The sequence below is a fragment of the Podarcis bocagei genome (genome assembly GCF_964188305.1).
Source record: "Podarcis bocagei genome assembly, chromosome: Z".
Classification (NCBI taxonomy): Eukaryota; Metazoa; Chordata; class Lepidosauria; order Squamata; family Lacertidae; genus Podarcis; species Podarcis bocagei.
The window spans coordinates 11,258,588-11,272,882 of record NC_138140.1 but is presented as its reverse complement, the minus strand read 5'-3'; the positions used below and the strand labels follow the sequence as shown (position 1 = coordinate 11,272,882).

Here is a 14,295-nt window from a genome sequence, read left to right as displayed (position 1 = left end):
GTGTGAGCCGGAGGCACTGGGCTTCACTCAGCTGGGGGGTGGGAGCCTTCCCACACACCCTGCTGAACGGCGCAAAGAAGGCCTGATGTCCCTCCAGCTCACGCGCAAGCAAGAGGAACTTCGGAGGTTCTTAGCCGGGGACGGGAGGCTTTCCGCTGGCTGAGCAGGGCAAACAGGCTGTATCAAGACCCTGCCCTGCAAGGCACTGGAGTTAAAGCGCTTCAGGTTCCTTCTTCGTGACAGCTGCAGAAGTTTCACCCTGGCACCTCACGGGGTTAGGGCCAATGCAGCTTGTTGTTACAACATTACTGTGTATTGCCAGATTGCAACCTTTGGCTGGTGATACATCGTGATGTTGAAAACCTGACGTCGCTCAGCCCTAATCATGGTTTAGTTGGATAGACTCTGTTTAAAAAATGTTTTAGAAAACATCTGATCTTGCTTGTATTTGTGTGTGTGGAATGTGTATCACATTTAGAAGCAGTGGGCAAAATTTTTGCTGAAAAGCATAAAATGTATTGGAAGGTTAGAAGTTAATGGTAAAAACACATAATGAGGAAGTTCTCTTCTTGTACAACACAATGCTGATGGCATGTAGACAAATACTATGGGGCGGGAGTGCGTGTTGTTTAAGACCTTTTTCTGGTAAAATCTGCTGGTAAATAATCAAAATGTAAACTTTCAAATGCATTTTCCAGGCACAAATGTGTTTATTTTCCTGGCCTGTACTTATTGTAGTGATAATTATTTCTGCTGATATTTACAGGCCTGTTTTTACTATTTTTGTAGCCCGCCCCTTCCATCTCATTTCAGTTCTGCTATCATGCTTAGCAGATTTGTGCCACGTGAACAAATGCTTTCCAGGCTCTTTGACCACCAGACATCTGTTTATCACATGGGGGAGACACGAGTCTTGACAGGTGTGAACTGGCACCATTATTCACAGCAAATACAAGTTGGAAACTTGTGTTGAGAAGCGTGGGTGGAGATGAAGTGATTTTCCCGCTGTTCTCAGCACATGTGGGCTTTTGGATTCCTACAGGACATTCTATCACATGCCTATAGAATTCTTTGGAGGCAGACTTCTAGCGCTTTGGCTGGCTCCCTGTCTTGGGCTGCATAACCTCCACAGTACAGAGCTGATGTTGGAGAAACTTGCATAACAGAGTTGTTTGAAGCTCTGTGGTTGCTAATAGTGGCTTAGGGTAGATAATCTGGTTAACTCATTTCCAGGATGCTATATACACAGTAGGTTAATTCTGAATGCAAAAGCTATATAGATTTGTAGTAACCTGAGCTAGTAATTGTGGAGGCAAGCTGTAGAATGTATTTGGAACATCAAGGGATAATGTGAAATTATCATTTTTCCCTTGGCAAAAATAATGTTTCTTTTTCCCTTTTGGATTATATTTGTGCGTGTGCATAGCTCTGAAGTATGCATATATATCCAATTTAAAGTAAAAGCATTCAAATACATTGAAATGTTTTGTTTGTGCTACATAAGACCCACTGTCTCCAGAGCTCTATGTTAACAGGACTAGGAAAATGCATCAGCCACTCAAGCACTATACAAAGCCAACCTTTTGGATGATCTTGACTAGCTCTCCTAATCTGAGAAATGAACGTAACAGGAATGGTCTGGGTACTATGGTATTAGCTGTTTTCAACTTTCTCAGCTGGTAGCAGAATAGTTGAGGTTCCAGAAAAGGATTTGTGGGAGATAGCTATAGATTAGGGTGGCCAAAGTGTGGCTCATGAATTCCGTGGGGCTTTTAGGCATTTAAAAGAAGTTCCTAGTGTATGCATAGCTGCACATATGCTTTGGGCAATTGCCCTTTCCTCATCTGAACCATCCATTGATGACTGAGGAACCAGAGCCGATGTTAGCCCACATCCCAAAATGAGTTTGTAGTGTTTGGGCAATAAGATGACAATATAGTGGTCATTATATTATGTTGACAGCATTTAAGCACATTTTTATGGTCATACTGTATTATATTCCCATCCACACTGAAAATTCAGTGATATTTTGTGGGAATCTTAAAATGATAGATGCAAAAATCATTGTCCTATATTTCTCAGTATCCTTTTACCGTGCGAGAATCTGGCAGAATCATAAAGGAGGACTGTTACCTTGAGGTAGTGATGGCTAGAAGCATTTCCAGGCCACTGAGGTTGAATAAAGACATTCATTGCACTGACATTACTGTAATAAAACCTCCAAGTCAAATAAAGTTTACGTGGCATTTCAGAGGATTTTCTTTTCCGTTAAGAATATATATAGAAGGTGCTTTTGAAATATTATTACAGAAGCGCTAACATTTGCTGATGCTCTCTAATTATACAAAAATGGGTTTTTATTGTGGTACCAGTCGCAGTGCTACCTTCTCCTTTGCAGTGAGTACTGTGATGTGTGATAGAATGAACTCAGACAGACAAAGATCTGGATTAAAAATGGCCTCAACTTTATTGATTACAGGTGTAGGTGGAATTTTGCCTCAGGTATTGGGTGTACATCCATTTCAGCCTCCTACCAGAGGGTTGAAACTGCTTCAAGGCAATGTTTGAAACTAGCCAGCTGCCAGGTGCATTTTGCAACTGGCTTTCAACCACTTGCGATCAAGTAAAGATGCCTGGGCACCAGGATGGTGCCTGAAATCTCCACCATCTGGGGATCATTGGATCTGGACTGTTTCCACACCCTAATACCCCCATCCTGTAGCATTCTATCAGTTATATTTTATCTGTACAATCAGAATGGATTTCTGGAACCAAAATGCTTTTATTGTGCAGCCTGAACAGGAGCAGTCACCATTAAGAAAAAGAGGTCAGAAAAGGCCAATATATATGTGAACTGTCCTTGGATCAAGTGACTTTTCTTCTTTAAGTTCCCAAAGTTCTTCACCAAGCTCAAGATTATCATCTTAACTAGCTAAATGTTTAGCTGATAATCAATCATAGTCAGTGCATCATTTGAAAAAAACAGCAACTAGACATTCTGTTTTGGCGACTGCAAGCCTGGTTTAAGGAGCCATTTGGCACCTAGCGTATATAGCAGGGTTGTGCCCAGGAATATGGCCTCCCCCAATATGCTGATTTACCAAGGTAGCCATCCTAAGGCTGCCACTGGTATCTCTATGGCCTGTCTGCGCCACACTTGGGTTCTGGACAGAGACTTCCACCAAAACTCCTCTAACAGAGTACCCTGATTCAGCGGCAGAGTGTATGCTGCCACCACCCGGCACAGGGGCAGGGTGTGCACTCATGCCAACCTGGCAGCCCTGTGTGACTGGGGTTAGACTCTCCAGTCGCAGCCTCGGAAAGTGGTGTGGTGGGGATGCACTCAGAGTAGAGGGGCGCCGCCTCCACTGCCGCCTCTCCTCCTCTCTGCCACTTCGGCTGGCAGCATTGGGCCATTGAATGGCAGAAGGCCTGGCCCGGGCATGGCTTTCCTCCCTGTGGCTCTGGCCTCAATGAAGAAGCCTGTCATGTGGGAACCTTGTTATGTGCCCAGGACCATGGCCCCCCAGGCCCCCATGCTACACCACTGCCCTGATTAAGTCTCTGATTCAGGACAGGGTGATGCACCACTTCACCCAAATGTGTGAACACAAGAAACATTGATATTGCAAAAGTGCTAACATGTGCTGATGCTCTCTAGTTATACAGAAATGGGATTTCATTAAAATACCTTCCATTAAACAAGCAGCTGTAATAACTTTATCCAGTGAAAATTAATTATGGTGGGCTTTACATATACTGTCCTTGCTTAATTGGGCATCCTTTTAATCCATCCAATTCACAGCAAATCTCATTAGACACATAGAATGTTTTGCCTTTGTTGCACATTACCCCCGTGGAGCTGACAATTAAGTCAGACATAGCCGCCTTATAATGTCCATAGTGATACTGAAAAATAGTTAAGATGTAGGAAAGCCACAGAGGTGTTTGACTATAATATACAAAGCACAAAATTCAGGATTATTTCATCAGAATAGGGAGCCAAATTATTTCCTTAGAAAATACAATTTCAGTTTCGTTTAGTGACAAGGTGTCACTTGGTCATGTGTTTCTTAAATAAAATGGTAGATTGCAAAACAGGATTTGCATTGCAATCAAGGTTTCTAATAATTTTAGAAAAATAGGGATGGGTCTATATAAAGAATGGGAAAATCACTTTTAATTTTTAATATGCTTAGAAAAACCAACACATTTCTCACAGAAGATTAGCTGTCATCCTAAAGAGGGTACCATAGTTGTGTTCTGTTCCAGAGGTTGTGGGAACTCATGGTACCCTTTCCCTTGGCCTGGAGAGTGGGACATGGTCAGAGGCACCAACTTGGGCCCCAGATTGTGGGTGCCCAGTGGCGTGCATGCAACGTGACACCATGCCATCACATCCCACTGGTGCACACTGCTCAACCTGTGCTGGCTCTCTGGAGTCATGGCGGTGACTTGGTCAGGGCCTCCATCTCTGCTGTGGGGCTTCTGTTGGGGGCCACTGTGGCTGCTTATGTGCTTCTGGAAGTGTGGCCCTGCTTCCAGGCTGGGTCTGTGTCCATGACAGGCCTTGGTAGGGCACCCAGAGTGGAAATTTGTGAGTGCCAAGGCACCTACGCCCCCTCCCCCGATGGCACCTATGGACATGGCTGAGACTTTTCTTCTCTGTTCATTTCCATCCTAAATTGCAGCAAAGAAGAGATCAAGGTGTGCCTATGCGCCTGCCCACCTTGAAATATGCAATAACATAAGAATAGTCTGCTGGTGCAGACCAGTGGCCCATCTAGTTCAGCATCGTATTCTCACAGTGACCCACAGTTACTGTGGAAAACCAGCAACAAAACATTAGCACAAGAGCACTCTCCCCTTCCGTGGTTCTCAGCAAGCTGCATCAATAGGAGTATAGCATCTAGATCAAGGGAAGTAATAGTGCCACTGTATTCTGCTCTGGTCAGACCTCACCTGGAGTGCTGTGTCCAGTTCTGGGCACCACAGTTCAAGAAGGACACTGACAAACTGGAACGTGTCCAGAGGAGGGCAACCAAAATGGTCAAAGGCCTGGAAACGATGCCTTATGAGGAATGGCTAAGGGAGCTGGGCATGTTTAGCCTGGAGAAGAGGAGGTTAAGGGGTGATATGATAGCCATGTTCAAATATATAAAAGGATGTCACATAGAGGAGGGAGAAAGGTTGTTTTCTGCTGCTCCAGAGAAGCGGACACGGAGCAATGGATCCAAACTACAAGAAAGAAGATTCCACCTAAACATTAGGAAGAACTTCCTGACAGTAAGAGCTGTTCAACAGTGGAATTTGCTGCCAAGGAGTGTGGTGGAGTCTCCTACTTTGGAGGTCTTTGAGCAGAGGCTTGACAACCATATGTCAGGAGTGCTCTGATGGTGTTTCCTGCTTGGCAGGGGGTTGGACTCGATGGCCCTTGTGGTCTCTTCCAACTCTATGATTCTATGATTCTATGAACTGTTATTTAGAAGCATTGCTACCTCCAACTGGAGGTAGAGCATATTCACTGATAGCCCTTTCCTCCCTGAATTTGTCTAATTCTTTTTTAAAGTCATCCAACTTGGTGACCATCGTTGCCTCCTAGGGGAGTAAGTTCCATTGCCTATGTGCTACAGGAAGGTGTACTTACTTTTATCTGTCCTAAATCTTCCAACATTCGGCTTCATTGGATGTCAGTGAGATACGGGTTCTTCCTTTGCTAAAGTCTCACTATGGAGCAAAGTCTCTGGTCTCATCAGTGAAATTAAAAAAAACAACTGGCCTTGGTATTCCTCATTCTTTGTATTCTGTCTGTGCTATTACATCTTACTTTAGCATTGGACTCAGGCGTTAACTTTTAGGGCCTAGGGTATCGCCTGAATGCGCATAAGACCACCACACTGCTGAAGCTATTAGCAGGTCTGAATCCTGCTAGTGCCTGGATGGGTGCCTGTGTGCTGCCTTGGTTTCCAAGGCAGAAGAAAGGCAGGATTTAAAAATAAGATAATGAATTATAGGGGACATACCTGCTGCGAGTACAAGGAAAATCAAAGGATCCAGTGACTAGATTTTAGTAGAAGCTATAATAGTTTTCCAATTCTGTCCATTTGGAATTTTAAAATCCTGTTTCTTCGCTGGTGTGTTTTCTTTATGGAAAATTTTATTTAATGCTGTGGAATATTTTTTTAAAGATGGTATTATGTTATATTTTCTAGGAACTAGCAAGTTGTGGATGGAATAAGAAAGAAAAACACATCCTTGCCCCCAATGTTGTTGCCTTTACAAGGAGGTTTAATCAGGTAAAGATTCTAATTAGTTAATACATAATCATTGTCTCTTGGCTTAATGCAGGTTGGATTTGTAACTGTACTGTACAATTAGATACTTGCTATATCTGGATTTTTAACAACTGTGTTTGATGGATTAGCTAATTATTATTATTTTTTTAAATAAACTTTTATTTCCAATATTCACTCTTTTAAAATCACAATAAGAAAGTAAAAAAAAAGACATCGCAAAATAAACAGATGTAGACAATAAAATATCAAGACGTAAATACATTTCTCCAAAAGTATTAATTATCATAACATCATTCTGACTTCCCTCCACCACAATTTAAGCTATATTCCATTGATACCCTTCTTGCTTGGATTAGCTAATTATGAAGTAATCAAACCTCCGTCTTGTTTCCTATCTTGTTAATAGTTAGAAACTTATAGCTGCCTGGGATTTCAGGAGGTTACCCATTCTAGATGGGGTTGCACTTCTTCTAAGGGAACAGGGAGGTGGAATAGGAGTATTCCTTGATCCATGAATGAAGGCTCATGTGGCCATGGTGGCTAGGACTGCTTTCTTCCAGTGTTAGCTAGTGTCCCAGCTATAGCTGCTCTTGACAGGGAAAGCTTAGCAACAGTCATCCATGCATTGCTAACCTTGAGATTGGATTATAGGACTGTCCTACTATTATTGTGTGGAAGCCCGTCTTGTGGCCAGGATTGCCTTCTAGTAACACATAACACCAGTGTTGAAGGAACTGCACTTGTTGTCAGTATGCTACCAGCCAAAATTTAAGGCTTGGCTTTTGGTGTACAGAGCTTTCAACAGTTTGGGACCAGGGTATCTGAGGGATTGCCTTACCGTACAACTGCCTGTTCACAATGGTCATCTACAGAGGCTTTCCTTGTGGTGCTGAATGTTCCAGAGGTTTCTTCCATAACAACTCATACCAGGTCCTTCAGCACAGCAGCACCTGCCCTATGGAACACAGTGCCCACTGAAGATTAGACAGTCTCCAGACTATACACATTTCATCAGATACGAAAAGCTTTTTATGTTGACAAGATTTTCCAGAAATATTAGTTTACTCATGGACAGCATTTTATCATTATTTATTTTTAGAATGATTTTTTTCTGTTTTCACTTGTTTTGTTTTTATTGTTGCATGCCGCTATGGGAAGGGTGAAAAACCTGAAGCTTGTCTGCTAGTCTTGGCCTGATGGGCCATTTTGATCAAACAGCACCCACCTATCCTACACCTGATGTCATAAGGCAGGGTCTTGTCCAAAGCCCACTTAGCAGCTTCCAAAGTGTCTTGGTCCAGGCACACGTGCACTCTGTTATGCCCAGTTCTAAGCAGGATGGCCCTCTCTTTGCACACACCCCGTCCCATTTCAGTTGATGTGAACAGAGGGCAACTCTGCTTGGTCCAATTGCATGAGAGAGCTTCCTGCCTGGAGGTATCTTGTGCAACTGAACCCAGTGCTTAGCAGGATTCCACCCCTCACCAGTGGATGCAACAGAAGGAAATCCTGCTTAGTCTGGGTGTTTCATAGCTGTTTCATTGTAGATGGGTTTGCAAGAAAGCTGCTAAAAGGGGAGGGGGCTTACTTTTAGCAGCAATACTTTTGATGTGTGCTAGTGCCCCCTCCCCTAGTTTAAGTGATTTAGTAGTCAAGTTGCATCTGCTTCCTCACTCAGAGGTCTAAGTGAAATCTATACATGCATAAGCCCCACTGAGTTCAACTAAGCTTAATTCTACTTTCCTGGGAGTAAGCCTCAGTAAATTCAGTAGGGCTTGCTTGTGAGTAGACATGCATTTGCCTGTACTGTTTACCAAAAAACTCGCTCCCCATAGTACCCAACCTCTCATTTCAGCATAACATGGCCAACTAATTCCTCTCCCCTTCACCCCCCCCCACAGAAAGCCCCCACAAAAGCCCTCATCCCACCAAGCTCATCCTTTTTATCAAAGGGAGGGAGAGAGGGCAAGCAAGCAAAGAGAATGGACCTATTGGTCAGGGGTCCCTTTACCTAAGTGGAAAGATACTGTGAAGATGAAAGAGTTTGCTGGTTAGTGTGAAGGCTTATTGTCATTTCCTATTGGTTAGGAGGGAGGAGGGAGAGAGCAAACAAAGCTGAAGACACCTTGCCTGCTAATTACCTGCAAAGTGTCTGTAAAGTATCGGTTCAACTAAGCTACCCCTGGGAAGCTGCTAAGTCTCTACCTTTTGTTCACTGGTATATTGCCTTGTTGAAACACATATCATGATGTTATTTCAATACTTGCATTCAACGATATGACGATTTATAGCACAGCCCTATCATATATATATAGATGTTAACTGGAGTAGAAAATAAATGATTTTATCAGTAAAGAGCAGGCATAGGCAAACTCCGGCCCTCCAGATGTTTGGGACTACAATTTCCATCATCCCTGACCACTGGTCCTGTTAGCTAGGGATGATGGGAATTGTAGTCCCAAACATTTGGCAGGCTGGAGTTTGCCTATGCCTGGTAAAGAGCAATGAAGTTACTAGGCTCAATAGAATACCAAGAAAACTTACATCATCCTTCTGTAATCCAAAACTGAACTCAGTTCAGGAAAGAAGCACATTCAGACAACTGTGCTTGGGTCACAGTAATGTTCATACCTTACTGTGCAATCACTATGATGAATTCAGGTGGTTATTAATAACTCAATAGGCATGACTTCTTAGAGCGGTTCTACAGGATTGTATATGATAGAGAATTACAGTGCCTTATTCTAAATAGCAATATCTTTTCATATCAACAAAGGTTCTGGTACTTACGTAGCTTGTATGAAATATCTTGCACTGGGGTTAGTTAGCTGCAACTGCCTCCTGTGGATGTTTCAACACATTCTTTCTCTAAAACAGAGAATGTCTATCTCTCTGTCCTTTTGACATAGGAATATGCTTATTTGTAGACATAGTGGTTTGCACTATTACATGCTTTGCACATCTGAGCCGGTTGTTTAAGATTCTTAAGTGGTACCAAATTTGTTTTAATTCAATGAAGCCTGCTTTTTTCATTAAATGAAAGTCAATATTTTTATTTTCATAGGTCAGTTTCTGGGTCGTACGAGAAATTTTAACAGCACAGACATTAAAAATAAGGGCAGAAATATTGAGCCATTTTGTGAAAATAGCAAAGGTAAGCTTTTTGCTTTTAAATAAAAGTCTCTCTAAATATTTTTGCCACTTCATAGCCATCTTCTGTTTCTCTTGTACTGTTGAAAAAGAAAATGTGTTCTGTAGAAACCAGGGGCAATTTAGCCAGCAGAAAAATTGTTGTTAGTTACAGTGGTACCTCTGGTTACGTACTTAATTCGTTCCGGAGGTCCATTCTTAACCTGAAACTGGTCTTAACCTGAAGCACCACTTTAGCTAATGGGTGTTGCTGCTGTTGCGCCGCCACCACACAATTTCTTTTCTCATCCTGAAGCAAAGTTCTTAACCCAAGGTACTATTTCTGGGTTAGCAGAGTCTGTAACCTGAAGCGTATGTAACCTGAAGTGTATGTAATCCGAGGTACCGCTGTATTACATCTATCCATATTACATCTATCCGTATATATGAACAGATAATACCTACTGTGTTGGCTAATTCTAATATGAATTCAGTCAATTAATTGTTCTCATCCACAGAGCTTTAGGCTAAGTGACATTTTACCAAACACAAAATCCCAGGGTAAATTTACTCAGTACCTTAATAGAAGTGCTTATGAACATTTCAAGTTCTCGAAAATATTGAGTAAACTACTTATTTTGTATTGAGGTATCTTGGAATTACATACAAGGTAAAAGAAAATTCAAAATCTAGCTTTTTGACCAGTAAATTGCAGTTGAGAAACTCATGTGATTCTGCCCACACATTAGCTGTTCAGTTTTTAGGAGTGATTTGTGTTTACAGTAGAACACTTTATTAAATTAAAGAGGCACTTTAAGAAAGTGGCAAGGAAAAAAACCTAATTAATATAAGTAAACAAGAGTTTGGATGAGAGTCTGCTGCATAACTAGCACCATGAAAAGCAGTATATCACTGCAAGCTGAGCCAACACTCTGTAGCCATATGTCAAATCCGACTGTTTCCTCATATTTTACTTACCTCCTCTCCCCTTCCTGTTTCATTATTGACTTTGTAATCATTCTAATCATCTCATCTCAATTTCACTCTTGTCTTTGGAGACATATTTCAAACCAGCACCTGCCTTCTAGCTCAGACTTAGACTCATCACATGTTCCTCCCACCTGTGGAGGCTGTTAATCAAGTAATGTATGTAACGTATCAAGTAACATTTCCAGATAAGGAAACAGCCTCAGAATCAAGATCCAGATAAAAACAAATCCAGATATGCTTTGGAACAGGGAACAGTCCCTTTTGAGCAGTTTTCTTTGCCTATACAATGAACAACTGAGGATTGCAAAGACAGTGTAGAAATTTCCCATACTCCCCTGCAGGAGGTAAACTGAATGACATATTTGGCTAAGCCAGTGATATTCATTAATTCTTCCACTTTAAAAGGGCAAAATCCATTTGAGAAGACAGTGAACAAATCAGTCAATCCTAGCGCTTATGCATGCTACCTAGACAACAGAATCTAGCACTTTCCCCTTCGTCTCCTGCCCAAGTAATGATTATCCTTTTATATTTTTGTAAATGACCTGAAATGTTTTAAGGAATGCCCCAATTCCTAGCCAAAGTAATCTGAGAGAGATGTAAAATCAGAATTCTGTCTTACTTCCTAGACTAACATTTAATGTTAGTTTTAATTAACCCACATTAGCATGGGGAATGACAACTTCATCTTTTTAAAGACCTTCTTGCACTCTTGGAACTTGTAACAGATTGATTGGTCTGTGTCACAAGGACCAATGCCTTGCATGCCCACCTTTCCCCAGGTCCAAGCTGGGGAAGACTGAAATCACCTGGGAGATTTGCCAGCTATAGGATAATTGATAATTTTTGTTCCCATTTCTTTTATTCTCTGAAAATATAAGTTTGAATTAATATCATTTAAAAATACTTAGAAATGTGTTATTTTGAATTCCAGGTGCTCTGATTTTATTATCAGTTGCACTAATATCCCTCTGATGTTTATCAATTGTGCTAATATGCCTACCAATATGCTTAAATACTGTTGTATATGCTACTTGGATAGTGATATTTTAATTTGTTAGGGGTGTGCTAAATCTCTGAAGAGAAATTGATCAGATCCAAATGCTAACAGGCTAAAAGTAAACTCTGAATACCCATTTGGAGTGATGGCAAGAAATTATTATCATTTGTATGACTTCTCTTTTTGTTTTTAAAAACATTTTTTAATGAGTGATAACCCTAAGAATGCAAAACTAAGAAGTTGGTAAAACGTCTCTGCTTCATCCCCAGACTCCTTATATTTATGAAGTAAGATTCCCCACCACAGCCCAACCATGTAAGGAAGCTCTCAGATCTATGGGAATATGATAAACTTTAGTAACAGTGGAGGGGAAGGCCCTTCTGTGTTAGAGAATAAGTTTGTCGTAAGCCAGTCCAGAAGTAACTTCGATCTATTGAGTTAAGACCCCCCATCCATGCCTCACCAGCTAAATCAGAATATTTGCTCATCTGTTTTCACACACCCAAATCAAAACCCCTTTTAAGTGAATAGGGCAAAGACTTTCACGAAGGAGACCAGACATTTTGTAAAGCAACAAACAAACGCAAGAGCCATTCTATATATAGTGAATATCGCTTATTACTCAGTTTTGTTTATCTAACACATTGCCCACTTTGAAGGGAGGAGGTGAACCTATTGCCTTCAGGTTTATATTTCTGAATTGCACAGTAAGTTATTATTCTCTGTATAGCAAAAAAGTTCCTAATGAGTGTTGTGCGTGCTGAATTTTGTAATTTGCTTATTACTTACTTGCATTATAAGCATTAAAAGTGAACACTAAGTAATAGCGCAATCTGCTTCCTTTGCATCTGGTCTTTACATTTTGTAGTTTCATGTCACAATGCATTCAATTCTTTTGTATGTTCTATATTTTACAATATTAAGAGTGAGGTCTTGGAACATATTTTATTTTGTTGAATGAGCTAGGACATTCCAACCCCATATGGAAAACTGATGGGTTTTTGGCCTGTTTTTCCTCCCTCCTCAGAAACTTCTAGAACTGAACAACCTTCATTCCCTCATGTCTGTGGTATCAGCTCTGCAAAGCGCACCTATTTTCAGACTGACGAAAACCTGGGCAGTAAGTTGTTGTGGACTTTATTTTGTATACTCCCCTCTCTCAATCTCTGAGGTACTGTATGCATAAAATTGACTACATGTTAAATTCAAAAAATTATGGTACTGTTCTGTAATGCAGACCATTTGAATGGCCTAAAAAACAATTCATTAAAGCTTAGCTTCCTGTTTATTCTGTACTAGTATGTTTGCTATGCATTATTTCATGGAGCTTGGAAGGGAGAAGAGGTGAAGTTTTGATAACCATGACTGGAAGTTGGCCAGCCCCCAGAGAGTGATAGAAGCTGATGGATTATCAAAAGATTCAGGAAATTTTCCAGAAAGCATGTCTGGTGCTCTTTTCAAGACCCTAGCCTTGCAAGATGGACAGGGCCATCAACACAATCACTTATAAATACCCTGGACTTCCATGTGGCAGCCAGGTGGCTCATTGATTTTCTCAGGAGCTCCAGTCAACGAAGTGGGCCATCCCAACGGCTAGAGCAGATGTGGCTTAAGTATTGATGTGGATTTGTCTCAATATAGGCAGTAGAGGCAGCTTCTTAGCTTCCACTGTGTATTCAGTAAACCACCCAGCAGAGCTGTTTCGAATTGTTGTAGCCTCAGGATTTGGGCAGGACCTTTGCACTGGTGATGACAACTACACGCCCTCTCAATCCCTGCTCATTATGGTTGATAACACTGTGTGAGGGAGTTGGTGCTGCTCTCCCTCCAGATTAGGCCCTCCATGGACCCTGAGATTTTAGAAAACTATTACCCAGTCTCCAGGGTGTTCAAGAAAGCAGTTGCCAATTTGCTAGTCAGCTGCAGATATGTTTGGGAGAAGCAAATTACAGGTTATCAAGATACCGGTAGGTGGGCCTTGACCCATTTCAGTCTAGTTTAACACCCAGGTTTAGCACCAGAACAGCCTTGGTCACCCTGATTGATGGGGTGGAATCATCCCTGTTGCTTCTCCTTGATTTCTCGGCAGCTTTTGACAGATTCACTATAGTATCCTTCTGGAACAACAGGATTGGGAGTTGGGGGCACTGTATTAGAGAGGTTCTGCTACCTACAGGGTCACTACCAGAAAGTAATACTAGGGGACTATTGACATAGGCTCCTATGACAGGAGCCTATTCTGTCTCCTGTGCTTTTCAACATCTATGTGAAACATTTGGGAGTTACCATTTGGGGATTTGGAGCATGGTGCTGCTCTGTTTTCCCTTTCCTTCTGAATGAGAGGCTAGAAACAGTGATGGCCTGAATGGGGTCAATAAACTGAGATGAATCCTAATGAGATGAAAGTGCTGTGGGTGAGTGGTTTTCATGTGCAGGGTTTAGGTGGGTTTCCTGCTCTGGGAGCATTTTCATTCCCACTAGGGGATGTTCTTGGATTTTAATAATCTGGGGATGTTCCTGGATTTCTATCACCAGAGTCTGAGGTGGCCTCTGTAATCAGGTTTGTGTATGCCCTGCTTATGCTGTTTCACCAGCTACAGCTGTTGCTGGACTGGGATAGACTGTCACCAGTAGTCTATGCTATAGTGACTTGTTTGTCAGAACTACTGCAACATATTCTGTGATGGACTGCCTTGAAGATGGTCTGGAAATGCAGAATGTGACTGCCAGGATGATAAGCCTAATGAGACTAGGTGTCACCAATTTTGAAAGTGCAGGATGCTGCCAGTGTAAGATTCTGGGCCCAATTAAGAGTGTTTGTACTAGTAAGCCCTAAACTAGCTTATTATCCCTAAACAGTACTTAAAAGTTTACCTCTCA

General features: G+C 41.7%; 1 protein-coding gene across 9 annotated transcripts in view; it reads left to right on the top strand.

The window, feature by feature from the left end:
- Positions 1-14,295, top strand: part of RALGPS1 (Ral GEF with PH domain and SH3 binding motif 1) — a 224,098-nt gene that overhangs the window by 60,801 nt on the left and 149,002 nt on the right. For all 9 annotated transcript variants that reach the window (XM_081180286.1, XM_081180288.1, XM_081180284.1 and 6 more), the window contains exons 6-8: positions 6,213-6,296; positions 9,361-9,450; positions 12,443-12,535. In XM_081180286.1, the coding sequence (XP_081036412.1) occupies positions 6,213-6,296; positions 9,361-9,450; positions 12,443-12,535 (267 nt within the window). The remainder of the gene's footprint in view (positions 1-6,212; positions 6,297-9,360; positions 9,451-12,442; positions 12,536-14,295) is intronic.